We start from the raw sequence: 18,937 nt of genomic DNA on the forward strand, positions 1-18,937 counted from the left end.
ATAATTTATATGTATCGTAAAATGCAAAAAATACATCAAATTATTCTCAAAGTCAAAAAACAGGCAGTGTGTGCTGACCACTTTCTGCTTCTTTGCCCTGCACTTCAGGAGAAGCACACTATAAATACAAGATGCAAGCGGCATGCGTCTCAACAGGCAACTGGCACCCTTGTGGCTCCACAGTGGAGAGACACAGCTGAGAGTGTCTTGATTTCCCATGTATGAGATGGAAGTCAAGAAATAATAGCACACTTGATCTGCTATTTGGTTAATTCGGTTAATATTTCTTCAGAAGAACTAGGTCTTTACAAGGTCGTTACGATAATGGCTTTCTTGGGTTTTTCTGTTCTCTTCCTCAGGGGAGACCTATAGGGTTAATTAGTATTGAGACCATTCCAACACAGCCCAGAAAGCTTGGGTCAAAGATGAGTTCCTTTCTGTTTTAATCCCCGAGGTTCAAAACGCAACAGTATCACTAACAGCCAACCGAGATAATAATCCTTTTAGAAATTGGTAAACATCACTATGATTAAGACATAGGAAACCCTATAATTTATACCTCCAGGGAAAGAGATAATGACCCACTTCTCAAAGCTTATGAAGTGTAAAAGTCTGTTTTTCTTTAACCATTTCAAACATCCCAGGGCTACTCTGCCTCTTCCCCCAGCATGCACTCAAACTGCGGTCACATTCTGCAGTATTAGAGGCTGGGGCTGGTGATTAGGGTAGACTTGGTTGACTGATGTATCAGAGACTTTCTGAATGAAACAGTAGCATTTCCTAGGGTCTGAAGCATGTTAGCCTATTCTGAAGTCAAGGAATAATGATATGTTTATGTATATAAATTCTACTACAACTAAGGAATGATTTCTAGTGTGCTAGCACAGTGTGCTTTCTGTAGTAGCTGTGGTCAAACATGGCAACGACTCAGACAGTGCAGTGAACCACACAGCCTATGAGGTGCATTCAACGGGGAAACCCCAGAGGGTTCAGGCCAAGAACAGAAGAATGTTCTGTCCTTCATATAGAAGCAGAAGGGTGAAGGTCTCTTAAGTAGCCAATTTGTAATACTGAAGGAGGTGGGTACCTGATCAAATACAGTTCTAGAAAAAAAAAAGGAATTTTCTAGAGTTTAAAATTGCAGTGATATAAACATTCAAGAAAGGAAATACAAGCTAATCAACTGCTGTGGTTATTGTGCCTAATGGTGTTTAAGCTCCTCCATCACGTGTCTTGTGAATCATGTGACAAAGGAAGCCCAGCACCACCATCACCCGGTTTATAGTTTATTTTTTAACACTTCTGTCTCCTCTGTAGATCCATTTTTCCCACAAAACATTTTAAAATACTGTCATTTCAAAAGGCACCAGAAAATAAGATTTAAGTCTTTTCTTACTTTTTTTTAACTTTTATTTTTCTTCCTTTTTGTTTCCATACCAGGAGATCTGTTTCTTCAATATGTTTTCTTATGCCAATTGCTTCCTATTTAGTGAAAGCAATGGAGATGACCCACAGCCTCATTTTTTTTAAGATTTATTTATTTATTATGTATACAACATTCCTTCCATGTATGTTTGTATGCCAGAAGAGGGCACCAGATCTCATTATAGATGGTTGTGAGCCACCATGTGGTTGCTGGGAATTAAACTCAGGACCTCTGGAAGAGCAATCAGTGCTCTTAACCACTGAGCCATCTCTCCAGCCCCCCCCCCCCACAGCCTCATTTTGAGTGGAAACTTTTGGTCATTATGAGGGCACCACCGAGGAGGGAACATATTTATTTTCATATTGAAATTTCTTCTTGCCAGAATTATTCATCCTTATTCATATAATACCAAGAGTTAGAAAAATGTACTTTTAAAATTTCCTATTAATATATTAAACCACATGATTATTTAGTGCTCTGCCTTCCTTCCTCCCTTCCTCTGTGTGTGTGTGTGTGTGTGTGTGTGTGTGTGTACAATGTATGTGAACACATACTTATGTGCCACCACAATGGTGTAAAGTCAGAGGATAATTTTCAGTCCTAGCCTTTACACATTTTTTTACGGATTTACTTTCTATGGGTATGAATGTCTTTGCCTGCATGCACGTATGTGCAGCACACACATGAATGTCTTTAACTGCATGCACTTCTGTGCAGCACACACATGATTGTCTTTGCCTGCATGCACTATGCGCAGCACACACATGATTGTCTTTGCCTGCATGCACTATGCGCAGCACACACATGATTGTCTTTGCCTGCATGCACTATGCGCAGCACACACATGCTGGCAGAGAAGGACCTCAGAGTCCTTGGAACTGGTGCTGCAAATGGCAGTGTTCTGCTCTGCAGGTGCTAGGAACCAAACCTAGGTTCTCTGCAAGAGTAGGAAGTGTTTGTAGCCACTGAGCCATCTCCACTGTCCCTGTCCACAATGGTTTTGAGACCGGGTATCTCTGGGTGTGCAGGCTAGTGATCATGAGCTACATGGCTGCTTTCCTGTCTTCACTCCCATTTCCCACAGGAACAGTGGCTTTACTGGAACCTACTGACATAGTACAATATCTGGCATCTTACTGGGGGTCAGAGTCATCAGGTCATCAGGCTTGCGTCACAAGCACATTTACACACTGAACCATCTCGCTCTCCCTATTTTTAGTTTTCTACCTGGAAAAAATTTACAAAGTGAAACAAAACCACCTGTACAATGAATGGCAATCTAAATTTAAAAGCCAAATAAAAGCATTATATTGACTCGTTAAAATTACTCTTTTATGATATATAAAGTATATCTCTAATCCAGCCAACCAAACACTGACTTTCATTTATCATTCTTATACTCTACAGTGAAATGTGCGTGCATTGGCGACTGTGACTCAGAGAAGCTTGTGAGCCCGAGAAACTTCAGTCAGATAGTCACCTATGAAAAGTGCATTTCAATAGGGCTACCACCACAATTATAGGAATTGTTGGAATTTAAATAACTGTTTTGATTGAAAATCTAGGCGAATAAAAGTTTATTTGGGGTAAAAGGAGCCTCCTGCCGAAGAAGCATATGCTTCAGTGTTGACTGCACTTGGTACGGCAAGAAGAAAATATTTTGATCTGGGTGCCATTCTAGCACATCCCAGTTTACTTTTTAGAATTCATAGACTTGGAAGCATCCAAAAGCAGCACAGTGTGAATAGTCATATCAAACTCATGTCATTATTTTATACAAGATCGGTTGCATTTAGGGTTAGACAAAGTCACTGTTGCAAAAGAGCCCTGAAGAGAGTGTGTTGGTTCCTGGTGGGTACATCCAAGTGTGTGTCCAAAGGTGCCTGAGTATGTCAATAGCCCTCCATTCTGTGATCCTGTGCTTTAAATTCAGAAATTAATGGGGAAATAAAAGTAACAGATGAGTATTTTAGCTGGTAAACCAAGTGACAGAGCGAGGCTGTTTTCTTCAACTGTTTTCAGGCAATGGATTCCACACAGAAACCGACAGTCAATGCAGCAGAAGCAGCTGGCCCCAGAGCATCTAAGCGTATTGGGGAAATCACAGCATGTGAGAGTCGGTCAGTGTGATCTCCATCACCCATGCTCAGCTTCACCTTGGAGAGAAAAAGTGGAAATGACACACAGGAAACTTTCTCTGTCTTGTGCATTGCTGTAGGAAAGACCAGCTGCCCACTGGTGTGACCCATGGTGGTCTTGCTTATTTTCTTAGATAACATGGTCATAATGATTTAATTATAGACGTGATTTGGAGAAACTGAGTCTAATATTGTTCTGAATAGCTGAATCCACCAGTGGCAAAGTCAGAGAATGGTGCTATCCATGGCTGTCAAGGCATGGGAACACAAGGACGTTTTCTTGGTGGGTTCGAAATAGTAAAAGCCATAGAGTGCGTTATATGGTATCTTCTAAAATCTAATACACAGGCCTACTACTCTATTCTCTAACACTCCACTCTCAGGATTTTGTCTGCTACCGCAGTATCCCTCATGGCAGGAGTGACACTGAACAGACATCACCATCAGCAGATGGAAGGTGAAGCAAATCGTGGAACAACCAGCAGAGAAGGGTCTTGAGGTCACATTGCTGGGGAAAAGGATTATCTGCTGTACGTGTTTGCAGAGCATAAAAATGAACTTGCTCGGAATCTGTGATTGACATTTCCATAAAGGGAACATCACACCAAGAAGAGAGGGATGAACGAGGTGGCCTTGGGATAAGTGCAGGTGCCTCTAGTCTTATTATGTGCATGGTTGGAAACTGTTTAAAGGAACAATGTCAATCCATTTTTAAAAGAAGGGAACAATAATCAGTGCTTTCCAAATTATCCCAGGAAAAACAAAACCCATCTTTCAGTCATGGATTTGCCGTCAAATTATGGGGTTTATTAGAATTTTTAGAAGTAGGCTTTCTAACTCTGAGATATTACATAAACAAAGATGCGGTAAGCTTAGCAAGAAGATATTTCAGGATTATTTGCTGTGGCTACCATAAATAAGTTCCCTCATCAGGGATGCTTATGCAATGACACGGGGCTTCTTTTTCACAGGAAGCTGTGGGAATACCCCTAATAGAGCAAGCCTTTAGTCTGTTGCTTCTACAGTGTGCACATTCTCACTCCTCCTGAAACCGGGATGGCTTGGGAAATACCTTCATTTTAGATGCCAGTTAATAGACTGACTTCATGTTCTTTCATCCCCTAGAATGCCCTTCCTCTCACAATACAGCCTCTGAATCACACAATCAATGGGTGTATGACCTTCCGTCCCCCCTCAAGGGGCAACGTGAATCCTCTGACCAATGTCCTGGCCCTCTCCCCACAGTGGCTCTTCCATTCTGGGGTTTCTAACTTCTCCTGGTACAGGGTGCAAATCTTTCTTGGAAAAGCCAGCAAAAGTCTATGTTAGTTTAGACTTCTTCCCACGTTATGATCTCTGACTATTCATCTCAGAATCTCAGGCTGTCCTGCGAATGACGATGACCTGAATGGCACCCACTAAATGTTTGCAGGAGATCTCCAAATACCTTTTCATATTTCACTTGTTGGAAACAGACGTGGGCTGTACATAAAAGGTAGGCTGAAATTGTAGTTCATGTAAAAACTTCAGAAATCTCTCGTCAAGGTTCAGAAAAGGGTACCAGAAAAAGGACAGCTGTCAAGCATGTCTCCAGCTTGTGGCTCTTGGTCTCTCTTTTGACATCGACCCTCTCCTTCTTTCATACTCTTCTCTTAGTCTTTCTGAATCCCTTGTCACCTTACTCCTCTCTCAGAACTTAGTCCCTTTATTGTTAGGAACGTCAACCCATGGATTTGCGCAGGGTGAGACTTGCTTGCACTTTACTTACACAGTGGCCATCTGTCACCTGATGGTTTTCATCAGCCGCATTCGTCCACTTAAATTAATTTAAACAAATCTTAACTTAGAATCTAATCTTCTCACAATTTACATCCTAAACAGTCAATCATAACTCTATTTATGGTACTGAACAGCACAGATATGGACCACTTTTATATCTATGGAAAAAATTCTACCTGGCAGACATGATCTCAACATTTCAAATTTGACCCTTGGGATAATTTAAAACACTAATAAAAGAAAGATGTTAAATCTTAAGGGAGAAGAAAAGTGAATGATTACTAATAAAAATATATGACAAACCAATACAATGTATCAGGAAATAAGTAATCAAATACCCTCAATTAAGGATGTCTTCTGGGGTTTGGGAATTTATCTCTGTTGTAGAGGACTTCCCTACCAAGCACAATGCCCTGAATTTATTCCTAGACCCAGAAAACAGGCTCAGAAAACAATCTTTAAATTTGTGTTTAATGATTCAATTCCTTACACATCTCATAAAATAGCTGCACTTTAATTTCTATCCTATAGTAATCATCTGTGTATTTTTCTGGGTTATCTTTTTTTCTCTTTTGTCTTCGTTTTTTCCCCTTTACCTCCCCTTGTCATGATCTGCCCATCATCCCCCCACCATACTCCCATCCACTCCCCCAGAGAGGGTAAGACTTCCCATGGGGAGTCAACAAAGTCTGATATCTCACTCTGAGGCAGGGCCAAGGCCCTCCCTGCTATATCTAGACTGAGCAAGGCATCCCCTGAATTATTCTCTATAAGAACATTCAAACTGTTTTTCTTCTTTGAAAATGAGCAAGTTTGAAAACCTCGTAGAAGCCCGTCCAGTGGTGGAAGGGGGCGTTTCCGCTTTCACCAGGCATCAGCATTTCCTTGCTTATCTATCACTTCTCCTCCACGCAGTTCCAAAGCAGAGATCACTCCCTGCACCACTGGATGACTATTTACCTGCCTGTGATATCACAGCCCGTTTTTTCAGTTACATGTTTACACACCTATGCTCTCTGTCAAACTAAGTAACAAACAAGGAAAGAAAGTCTCCAAAGAATTAGGCTTTGTAACAGTAATGGGAATATTGATACAGCTTAGACATGTGTTCTGAGAAATGGAGGCTGGCAAAACTTCTTAAAGAAAAATGAAGGGAAGTAGATAAAATACTTTGAAATAACAGTCTTTGACCACAGGGATTAAAATCAACTATGCTCAAGGATAGTTACCAAGGGAGACACCAGTTTAAGGTCAAACAGGGAGCCTGTTTGGCTACAATGTCCTACAGAGGTATTGTCTGTGTGAGTTTGTGCTGGCCTCTCTTCAAAGCTGTGGTTCTGTCTTCTTTGGAAAGGTTCTTACCAGGCATAGCATGGACTTGTCTTCTAGGAAGTAGTTTTAAGGTGTAATCTATGTGATTGTTGTTAGTGTGCACCTTTAATGAAAAAACATTCAAATTAATTTGTAATGTTGGTTGGGGCTAATACTGGACATAATCCAGCTGGCTAATGCATCCTTTACTATCTAACTTCCTCAGTTTCTTAGGGCAAAAAACATAACATTTTCATACTTCTAAAATAAACTAATTAATGAGGTTGCCAAATGAAATAACATTCCATCTGAATTATTTAAAGTTTTTCCAATGCTGCAAATAGATCAGTGAATGATGAGAGCTGGGGTCTGATGAGCCAAAAGACAACAGAATGTGTTTTCAGTATTTATAACACAGATAAAATTCACTTTCTAAAATGTCCCTAGAAAATATGGCAACTATTTTTCTTTCTCAGGAATTTGACTTTTATAAGACGAAAGAATATTCAATTTTTAAAAGAGGATCCCAAATATAGCACATATTTCCCGAAGATCACTGGTTCACATGCCTGTGTTCTTTAAGGCAGTTCTAATAGTCTTAATTAAAATGCCGACAGTAATACGTAATAACTTAGCAATGACTGCACACCCTGAAACTCATAGAAATGATTTCCTACTTCAGGTCCTTCTTAGTTTTTCAAGGAGTTAGGAAAGGCAGCTAGACTTCCCCCCACAGGCTAACTTCTGAGCTTAATGATCAAAGTGTGTGTTTGTTGTGTTTAACTTTCTTTCTTAAATTTGTTCTAGTTGGTTCACAAAAATACAAAACTGAAGCTATTGATGGACAAACAATGTTCATATTAAGGAGTAAATAAATCTGTCCCCTCCTGAATTTATCCATTATTTATGGTGAAAACTTCCAAAATCCCTTCTTCCGGGCTAAAGAAGCGCTTCCCCTGTGATATCAAAAGCATGCCACATTTTATAACAGACATTGAAGGAATTAACACATTCTCTGAGCTGCTGGAGGGATTTGGTGTGCTGAAGGGTTTCATTACTCCTCTTTATTTAGAGCAATGCCCTAGAGATTAAATTTGAAGAGATTTGGAATTCTCAAGTATTTGCTTGGCATTAGCACTGTAGAGTGCACTCCTGTGTGTGATCAGACTAATTATCCAGGAAGCCTGTGCTTAGATTACCATCCTCACAACATTTGCCTCCTTCATTTCTCCTTTGAGATTTAACTTTCATCATTTCCTTTCTCGTTAGTCTTGTATTAGTGACAAGGGAAGAAAGGAAGGAAGGAAAGTGGGAATGGTTACATTTTAAGTGTGTATAAGCTTCCTTTTATAAAACAACAGAGGGTATGAAAATTCCTTGTTAACTTTAGACTCTCATAAGTACAGACATTAATTCAAGTGGCCAAGAGTAACTTTGGTGTTTCTGACTAGTGCTTACATATCCCATCTGCCATTGCCTACTAACCATGGGTTCTTTCACAGTTGCTGCTGCCTTCATTTAGATTTACATGGTGGAAATTGTTGTTCCATTTTGTGGGTGGAAAGAAAGAGCCTCGAGTAAAGGCCAGGATTGGAAACCAAGTCATCTGATCACCCAGGCATCATTTCCCGAGGACCTTTGACTCCCCAGAATCCTCACCACAGCAGAAAATGTGGACAACTCAGAGGCCAGCTCCACTGTCCGGTTTCTGGTTCAGTAGGTCTGGGGTGGGCCTGGTGATCAGCATTTCTAATCAGAGACAGGATGTCACTCTTGCCAGTGGTCTGGAGACCACATTTGGAGCAAACTGTTGCTTTCAATCATGGCTACCTTTCCATTTGGTTCTTTTCATGACCCAGGAGGCTGTGAACCAACTCAAAGCTGGCAAATTCTCCTGAATGTCTTTCTCCAGACAGCCTCATGGCATTCCCCACCAGCTGTCACCGTCACAGTGCCTGCAAGGACACCTCGCACACACACACACACACACACACCACACAATGTTGCCTAAATCAACTTTTGGTGAGTGGTATGGTGAACCATAGCCTAACCTTCCAGTGAAGTCTGACTGAGCTACACTTAGGGAAAGGAGGAAGCATTCCCTCTTCTCAGACACTGAATTCATTAAGCACAATGAGAAAAAAAAAATTTAACAAGGAAAATTTCCCCATGCCCTCAACTTTCTGAGGGGCCATTTATGTTCCCAAAGGAATCTGAGCACTAGTTATGAAGCAGGATTTTTAGGGCACAGTCATCTTTACAAACCCACAATATTGCCATTGGCACTGGGCATTCTTCCTCAGCTTTGGAAAGGGCACCGGTTTGTTCTTGCTCCCTGGAAACAGGTGGCAATTCTAACATTAATCCCTGTCCCCCACCTATTAATTTCGTCAGCCACTCCATCTTCTTTTTAGTTGCAAAATATGCCACATTCAGTGAACACTAACCTGCTTTTTTTTTTCTTTTCAAACTACCCTGGAAGCAGCCAAGTTGTGGCAACCTCCTCTTCCTGCCCCAAACATTTAACCAGAAGTCAAGATAATTTATACGGCAACATTCTGCGTATATTAGACGCGCTGGCAAAAGTGCAGGTGCTGAAAGAGAGGCGTTACGGACAGGTTGTGAACATTGAACACCGTGGTCTTACCTATGCACACTAGATCCATAAAACCATACATTCCATAGCAGATTTGAAAAAGGATGTCCTTCCTCTGCCACACTGCATAGGGGCTGAAGGCTGACCAGAGGAGCCAAGTCACACTCGCTATTAAGAACAGGGATCCTAGGATTACAGCAATCATCTGAACTTTCTCAACCAGTGTTATAGAAATGCTCTGCCACTAGAAGAGAAACAGAGGCATGTAAGAGAGAGGCGCCGTGCAGACTCAGACAAAATTTACAAAGTCACATCCTTAGTGTTGCTCGACATAACGCCAGACCCCTTCCAATTTGATCGTCCCCCAAATGAATTTCTCCATCATATCCAGGAGAGAAAAAATAGACGAGCAGAAATGATTAATGAATTGTCTTTGACTCCATTCTTGTCATTAATTTGCCATTCTCAAAGTGTAATGTGGTTTTAGTCCAGATAATAATACTGAGTGTGAATGGTTCAAGAACACTTGGTACCTGGAAATCATATACCCACATGAAAATAAATACCTTCTGACAACACAAAATGAGGATTGCTCCGTTTCATGCTGTTTGCTCCTTCGCAGATTTGGTTTTAAAGAAAGGAAAAAAATTCTTTCTTGTTCTTGTAGAAGAATGTAAAAATAGCAAACTATATGTGATCATCAGTGAAAATCATAATTGAAAGTAACAGAAAGTAATAATACAGGAGTCAAAATCTGCTCTTATCTGTTAATGGGGTAGCTCATGTTCTCAGACATAATTGCTCTTACTAGCAGTAGGTAAGCCATGGAGCATTCTTATCAAGATTTAGAATTTGTATACCAATGGCAGATCTTAGAAACACTTGGAAGCAAAGCAGCACACAGTATTCAATGAAGAGTGACTGAATAGAGCCTAAGCATCAGCATTTGAGAGGAATTACAGGGGCTGACAATATCCTTCAGTGGTCCTATTAGATTGAGAAGATCAATTAATCACGTTCTCACTTTTATATGCTTGAGAAACACACAAGACAAAAAATGCTTGACCCATAATCAATAAAACGCGTAAGAATCTACTCAGTCTGTGGAGGAAAGGCCTGCTCTTGTCACTTTGGGCTCATTAAAGAACCTTTCCCAAAGGAGCTCAACCTAATATGTCCATTAAATAAATCTGAGTTTTCTTAAAACTCATACTTACCTTAAGTCTGCATGTACATGTCTCTAACAGCAAATCAACCTCACTTGTAATTTCCCTCTGCATTCTCTCTTTCCCTCCTCCCCTTTTCACAGGTACCTCATCAGCAGATAACCAAATAATCCACTTGTAATATTTTAAATTGGAACTTAACATCCACTATTTACATATATATTACCGAATTCTCTGTTATTATGGATTAAATATCAGCATACATTTAAAATAGTACTATATAGTCATTTACGTAACAGAAAACAGAATGAACTGAACAATTGTTCACTGTGATAAACGTATTCTTCATTTTAGTGTGGGCTTTTATTTATAACTAACACATATGAAAATCATAAACTATTGTGTATTATTTCCTCTTTATAAGTTAATGGGGTTGCGTTTCAAGTGCATTTTTGCTTCTTCCCTTAGCTTCCTGATGTAATTAGAAACACATTAATCCCACCTGCTAGGGATTTAATGGCAAAGCATCTCAAGCTTGTTGTCACCTGGAAAGAGGCAGTGTAACTGGTTCTTGTTTACCGTGGGTTTATGTTAAAATTTGCCTTAAGTACAGCAGCACAGGAAGCAGCACAGAAAGCTGCCATGCACCCTAAATGGAGGCGGCCACATCTACATGCAGGATCTTCCCCTGAACCCATCCCTTCGGGTAAACACAAGCACAACATAAAACAAAGCATACATTTGGGGGGTTTGCTTGTCAGACAAGTCCTCTGTCATAGCACTGAAGTCACAGTTCTCTTGCTGCACAGACTCTTGACCACCACAATTGGCTCTAAAGTAACTCATACTTTTAAGTTCACAGAGCAATGGTGGCGGTGGGGGTGGTGGGGTGTATGTGTGTCTGGTAATGATGGTGGAAGTGTGTCTGGTGGTGGTGCTGGTGGTGTGTGTGTGTGTGTGTGTGTGTGTGTGTGTGTGTGTGTCTGTGTCTGTGTATCTGTGTGTGTACTTGATTTTCATCTGGAGGTTCATATACCAAGGAGAAAGGACTTACTCACAGGACTCCTGTATAATCAAAAATGCGTGAATAGGATTCTGCGAGTATGTTCTTTTACACTGGTCTATATTGTTCTTTTTCCAATAATCTGTGTAACGGGAGAGTGGAATTTTTAAGTTGAAGAGTTCAATGTCAGGTAAGTCATTCTACTCAGCTTTGGTTAGACCTTGTCTGCAGGTCAAACTTCTAACCTAGGAGATATGCCCCTCACTGGCAGAGAAGCCAAATGAGAAAGGGACACTTCCAGGAGCAAGAAATACGGATGCTTCACGCTTGTCTGGTTGAGGCCAAATTTAAGGTGGCTTACTGTGTGAATGCCTGTAGGTTGAAGGAACGTGTGTAGGCTCATGAGAGCAACTACGGGGAAGCAAATTGATCACGCTGCGCTGGGAGGGTCAGTTAAGTTCCGTTATAACAGAAATTTACTGTTTCCTGGGATTTGTCAAATTTAAAGAAGGATAAACCATATATAGTCTATAAGGAATCCTCTGTAATTTTCTGGTATCACTCTGTGAATAACTCAACTTTCTCCACTAACAACACAAACAAACTTTCCAGTACATTTATGTTCCTCATGTGCTGATGAGCGCTTAATGTCACATCACTTTACTGAACAGCTAGTAAGGACAAACACTGTCAAAGGCAGAGTTCTGGAATGTGGTCATGCGTACAGGGGCTTCTTTTGACATAGGAACATCATCTTGGTAGTTTCTTTGCTCTCCCTTGACAACTCCCTCATATTTCTAGAGTTAACTACAAAAGGGGAGAGAGTTGCCTCATTTCTCCCATAGGAATAATAGATCTAGATTCTCGTTGCTCTCAGAAGTAGGAGAGTATCCATAGTTTCCGCTCAGAGACCACGAGACAACAATAAAAAAGTAGATGATGATGACCATCTTGGGGCCTGTCTTTCCACTTCATGGTATCTAAAGACTAAACTTCAGTTTGGGAAACATTTGAAACTTGAGCTAATTTTCAATGGTGAAATATAACTGTCTTCTCTGGAGATACCATAGTAGTGCATGCCTGAAATCTCAGAACTCAGAGAAGGAGGGAAACTGCCATAAAACTGAGCCAACCTGGTATGCTGAGTAACTTCTGGAATAACTAGGACTCCATAATGAGACCTTGTCTCAAAAGGATGTTTTCCTCATATGCTCCCTTTGTCCCTCTCTCCTCTCCCTCTCTTCCTCCCATCCTCTCTCTCTCTCTCCTCTCTCTCTCTCTCTCGTGATTTTTACTGACCTCATGCCATTGATGTGTAGAAAAATGATACACCAGTCCCTAAATTAAGTACGGTTTCCCATACTTAATGTTATTTTATTTTTAGTCCATGAGACTTGATTTACAGTCTTAAAAACTATTTGTATCTATACAACAAACTACTATTTCTTTAAGAATTGGAACCAAGAAAGTCCTCTGTTGGATGTTTACCCTCACTTGATGTCCTGGAGACAACTTAGTAATAATAACTTCCATTCATCTAGAACAACATGTGGCTGTCATCTTGCATTAATTCACTGAATTACCATAGCAACTCTGTGAGAGCAGCAATCATTGCTTTAAAGAGAAGTAAATGTGGGCAGAAATGACAAGATACTTAATATTGATTACTAACTTGACAGGATTGATAATCACTTAGGAGAAGCCTCTGGACCTGACTGAAGGATTATATTGATTAGGTTAGTCTTTGGTCATGTCTGTGAGGGATTACATTGATTAGGTTAACTATGGTGGGAGAATCACCAATTCCCTGCTCTTGGGTCTTTGACAGCATAGGGAAAAACCTAGCTGAGTACAGTAATTTGTCATTCTCTGATTCTTAACTGCAGAAGCCATGTGATCAGCTACCTCACGCGTCTGCATGGTGTGTGTCAGAATAAACCTTTTCACCCTTAAGTTGCTTTTGACAGGATATTTTATTACAAGAGCAGGGAAAATAATTAAGACATAAAATTGATGCCAGCAGTGGCATCGTTATTGTGATAAACCTCACTGAGCACGAGGTATCTAGGCCTCTACAACTATTCTGTGAATGAAATGGGAACGAGCTTGGCAGTTTGTGCTTCAAACCCCTTTGCATGCTGCCACCCGAACATGGTTGGTTATTCTGGTGGGGGCTTGGAAGACAAGGATCCTAAAAGAAATGTGCTTAGCAGAGGCCCCCGAGTTCATGAGCTTTGGGAGGAACTGAACTAGGAGGCTGTGTAATATTTTGACCAAGAACCTGTCTTCATTCTGCCAGTGTTCTGAGAAGATGAGTATAGTTGAATTTAAAGATGATGAACTAATCTGTTTGCTGGAGGACATTTCAAATCAGCAGAACATTTTAGGTTTGAGCATATCTGGTGAGTTTTTATGGCTCTTATCCGTTCTGTAGTAAAAAAAAATATTGAACAGATAGACACTAAAAATGTTCAGATTACTGAGGAAGAGAATGGCTTAAAGAAGTTAAAGTTTGCAGTTTAGGTGCATGCTGAAAAGAGGGTTGCAATTCTTAAAGAAAAACACCCGATCTTCACAGGAATAGTAGGACATGTGTCTCAAGAACATCCTTCCTCTCACCAAATGCAGCTCAAGAGGGTCTGTGACCCATGAAAGGGATTGCCTGGGCCAGTGTTTCCCCATGATCAGCACAGAGACCTTTACATATCTGCAACCCTGTAAGGCCTGGCTACATCTCAAACTGATGGGATTGGCAGCAGCACCGAGGTGATACCATATTCAAGGATGTGACATATGCAAGACAGGGGTATCAAAACAAGGTCTGAAGTTTCCTTCTGTAGAAATGACTTCCAACCAGTAAAACATGTTTGTTGTCCAGGAAACCGCTTAAGAGATGTGTCTCCGTCCTGTTATCTAAAAGAGTTAAGGCATTTTCTAAGAGACCAGTTTGCTCCTGGAGAATAACATGTGCTCAGAGAAAAGCAGCCTGGACTTGGAGAGCACAGTCCCGTTTGGAAAGCATTAAATCACTGGGTCCCAAGTACTGTGTCATCTTTGTTTCTACAAGGAAGGCCAGATATAAATCATAAGCCTGTAGTCAATGCAGGTGGGGTTATTTGCAGGGCTGCTCGAGAGAACATCTGTTCCTAAGGGGTTTAGACGGTATCTATTTTCAATCACCTTGGCGTGGTGTTTAGACTGCAGTCCTAGAGTCAGGATTGAAAGCACGGGCAGAGAACTCGCTACCGTGGAATCAGAGTGACAGGAAGATGCAATGTCCCCTTGATTACAGGTCCTATTTGTCATAGAGTTTTGGGGGTTTTTTTGGTTTTTTTTTTCTTTTTTTGAGACAGGGTTTCTCTGTGGTTTTGGAGCCTGTCCTGGAACTAGCTCTTGTAGACCAGGCTGGTCTCGAACTCACAGAGATCCGCCTGCCTCTGCCTCCCGAGTGCTGGGATTAAAGGCGTGCGCCACCACCGCCCGGCTTGTCATAGAGTTTTTTATAGACTGCAAGATAGAAGTGGCTTCATGGATTGAACCAGGTCTTCTCTGCTAGAAAAGTATCTTCATTAACTTTTCAAAGCTGAAATAAAATCAGACAAAAGAAAGCTGAAACCTGAGCAACTTCTAGAAAATGATCAGAAAACATAACTATATTTTTGGAAAAGTTAACAGCAACTTGCAATCATTGACTTCTTGTCAGTCAATTTCATACTATATATAAAACAGACAGATGCCACGTCGGGGGGCAATTACTTTCTCAAAACTGGCACATGGAGAAGAGGAATGCATGGATAGCTTGATAGGTTATGGAGTCCAGGCTACCCCTTGAACCTGTATGCATCTCAAACTGGTTCTTCTCCCTAAATCCTCCTGCCTTAGTGTCTTGGGCACTAGTGTACCACACTCAGCTCTGAACCAAAGTGTTTAAACATGACTTCCACACTATTCCTCAAAAAAATTAAAGACTCAGGTGAATTACAGTTAAAGATTGAGATGTACTGTTTTTAGGTAGTTATTCCTTCCAAATTTAAATTCTAGATAAAATGGATTGGAAATGTTATCATGAAGACTGTTTCTTTGCTATTTATCATATATTTACTCATTTAAAATGATCATCTGTCAAGAAGTATCAATCATTCCAATTTTTAATCTCTTGGATAACAAGACAAAAATCAAAGTTCCAAATCTTTGATTGGGTTGAAATTTCTCTAAGAACCAGACAGCTGGAAAATCTCTGAGCCTACTTTCCTATGTGAAAACTGTCTTCATTCTAATCTCTTGGCTACTAGAAAGTCATGCAATTGACAGACACTCTCCTGGCTGTAAACTGTCACTTTATTTAACTAAAATGCCTAGACCCAAGTCATATGATCAGAAAAATAAAGCAAGAGGGGAACAGGTTACTCAAGTGTCCCAGATATGAGAGCCCCACTCTACTGGATAATATTCAGAAAGTCAAAGAGACATTGTCTTCCAGATACCTGGAAAACTCAGAGCAGAATAGATCAGGACAGGAAGGAATCTGGCTCAAATCCTGTGCAAAGGAGACACACAAAATGGAAAAGGACAAAGGAAGTTTGTAAGGCTGAAAAGTTCCAAATTCAACCCTAGAAGAAGGCAGAATCAGTGAGAGATGGAGGTTGGGTTATGAAATGAGTCAAGGCAAGCAGAGGATGGGGACTTGGATCAGAGAGGGTGCTACCCAGGGAGCATCTGTGAAGAACCAGAGACCAGAACAACTATTACAGGAATCAAACAAGCCCGTCAGGTGGTGTCTACCCACAGTTACCCCCAAGGAAATTTAACCTTAATTTACAGGCCAATTATTTGAGAATAGGTGAAGGGTCCTTTAGCCACAATTTGGAAGCTTGTTAAGAAAAAGCATATGTATTCTTCCATTATTTTCTCCTAATTCCCAAAGAACTATCCATAGCTCATATTTCTCACTTGATTGTCCAGATAACTTTTAGATTTTCATAGACTGGTCAAGATCCTATTATCCAATATTTGTGTGTGTGTGTGTGTGTGTGTGTGTGTGTGTATTCAGTTCTTGAAATCTTGTGCTACATTTTCCCTCTCTGTCTAATTTTTTATATCATGTTACATCTGTCTAACATCAGTAAGTAGCCTTGATCTCGCCACACATGACTTAAAGGTGTGTGCTGGTTCATGGTGCATGCTTGTTCTATTACTCCTCCAAATACAGAGTCAATTATGTTTACCTGTTGGGCACCCAGGAGCCCTAAATAACATGTAAGACTATAGCTGGGCTGAGTTCTTCTCCCCACAAAGATTCAAGAACTGTCTCTACTAAAGGAGACTATTACAATTTTCAGTGTTTCCAAATTTGCTTTTCCACAGAATTTCCACTGCTGGGAGCTGCCTTATCATCGCAGTTCATGCAGAACATGCACTGAGTATTCTGTTAGTGGACAGAGCGGTGCCCTTGGTAATGAGGAGTGACAGCGGAAGGCAGACAGCCGCTTCTGTGGGATTTTTACGATGCTTTCATCTCTTGCCCATAGAAAGGCAACATCATGTGGTAGGACAAAGATCAGAGGCTAAGAAGTGGCCCCCCAAACCAAGTACTTCATCTCATTGAGACCTCAGTGGCATTCTATGTGAATGACACTGGATAATTGTTATTGGCACAGTTTGGATACAGTTTTCATATGCTAGAAATTTTATAAGAGAAAGACTGAGCACTGTGTAATTATGTACTTAGGAATATGTATGTATATACACATACATGTAGTATATAACAACAATTTCAAAAGAGGCCACAAATTTGAAAGAACGCAAGGAGGGATGTATGGAAGGATTTGGAGGGAGGGAGTGGAAGGGAGAAATGAGATGATTGCATTGTAATGTCAAAAATACATATTAAAGCCCTTTGTAAAAAGGAAGCTATATTCCCAGGGGAGTAATGCATGTCTCACCCAGCCAGTTCTCCTGAGTGAGAGCAGTTATAAGAAGAGGAAGCCTGGCCCTGCGATCTCCTCTGTAAATGCTCCTGATAATATGATGCTATTTACCTGGAGGGACTCTCAAGAGGACAAAAAGATAGGGCCACCTGATCTGGAGCATCAACCTCCAAAGCTGTGAGTTCAATATTTTCTTAATAAAGCACTCAACCTTAGGCATTTTGTTATATCAAATCACTAAATAAAAGGGAACTAAGAACTAAGACAGTTATCTCAGAAAAGCTCTACCCTAATGTCATCATAATGAGCTCTGCTTCCCTAAACAGAGGGCTGGGGACTGGATCAATGGGAGAAGACCACAGAGAGGCTGAGCCCTAAGGAAAAACACAGTCTGTAAGGTGGGGGATAATTCTGCAGCATCTACTGCATGCAACTGGACTTTGCTTTAGTTCCAGGTTTGAGAAGTCACACTATGGCTTGACACCACCAATGTAAAAGTACACATAGAATTTTCATACACACACACACACACACACACACACACACACACACACACCTCTTACACCTTTTTAGGACCAAAACATAAACATCCATTCAAAGTGCACTTGTCAATTGCCTGGCATATGTAGTTTGTTTTTGTTTTTTTCATTTTTCGAGACCGGGTTTCTCTGTGGTTTTGGAGCCTGTCCTGGAACTAGCTCTGTAGACCAGGGTGGTCTCGAACTCACAGAGATCCGCCTGCCTCTGCCTCCCAAGTGCTGAGATTTAAGGCGTGCGCCACCACCGCCCGGCTGGCATATGTAGTTTGTATAGAAATTACTAACTTTGTGAAAAATTCCTGTTCTCAGGAAATCTTAAGCCTGGGTATACTCATGGAGAAGATGAGTATGATACTTAGCAAGGGGACATATTTCCTTTTATGTGGCCATCATGGAGGGGAAGCTTCCCGAAAAAGTAACCTGAATCACCTTAGGAGGATGAGTAAGAGAGTTTGGTGAAGAAATCCCTGTAGTCTTGTGGGGAGGGTGACATATTTGGAAGGACACTGGTGGGAAAACAATAAGGTTTCTTGCTAGAAAGTAGGAGGTAAGGAGGAAAGTGCTGGAGGGTTTCCACCATCAATCACAGCTTGGGTCTTTACCATAAAGCACGGAGCATCACAAAAGCACAACAGTGCCATGGCTCTGACTCAGAGACGTCTCCTGCTTAGGATCAACCTTGCCCCTTCTTTTTCTTCCAAGGATAAACAAAAATGGTGCATCCCAACCCAAGTGCTCTTCTGTCACATGGCTCTTGAAACCATGGAGTGGCAATCATTTCTCTATCCCTGTCAGTAACATGTTTTGACCAACAGCACAGGACAAGAATGAGCCTGTGTCTACCCCCAAAAAGACTGTCCTTGTGTAGCCAACGTGAATTTCCTCGGTTTTAGAAACCACAGCAGTTAACAAATCTGACCTCCTTCAAACTGGCTCAGGCTATGGGAGTGGTCCTGGGCCAGTGGAAGAGACACTGTGAGGAAAGGAGCTTCAAGTCATTAGTCAGGTGATAGAGGCACCACCTGAAACAAATTCTCTAGCTCCAAAGTACA

General features: G+C 41.0%; 1 protein-coding gene across 1 annotated transcript in view; it reads right to left on the reverse strand.

Annotated features, from left to right (window-relative positions):
- Positions 1-18,937, reverse strand: part of Marchf11 (membrane associated ring-CH-type finger 11) — a 91,313-nt gene that overhangs the window by 10,334 nt on the left and 62,042 nt on the right. The window contains exon 3 of the mRNA XM_075977800.1: positions 9,302-9,494. Coding sequence (XP_075833915.1) covers positions 9,302-9,494 — 193 coding nt within the window. The remainder of the gene's footprint in view (positions 1-9,301; positions 9,495-18,937) is intronic.

The sequence above is a fragment of the Microtus pennsylvanicus genome, chromosome 6 (assembly GCF_037038515.1).
Source record: "Microtus pennsylvanicus isolate mMicPen1 chromosome 6, mMicPen1.hap1, whole genome shotgun sequence".
Taxonomy (NCBI): Eukaryota; Metazoa; Chordata; class Mammalia; order Rodentia; family Cricetidae; genus Microtus; species Microtus pennsylvanicus.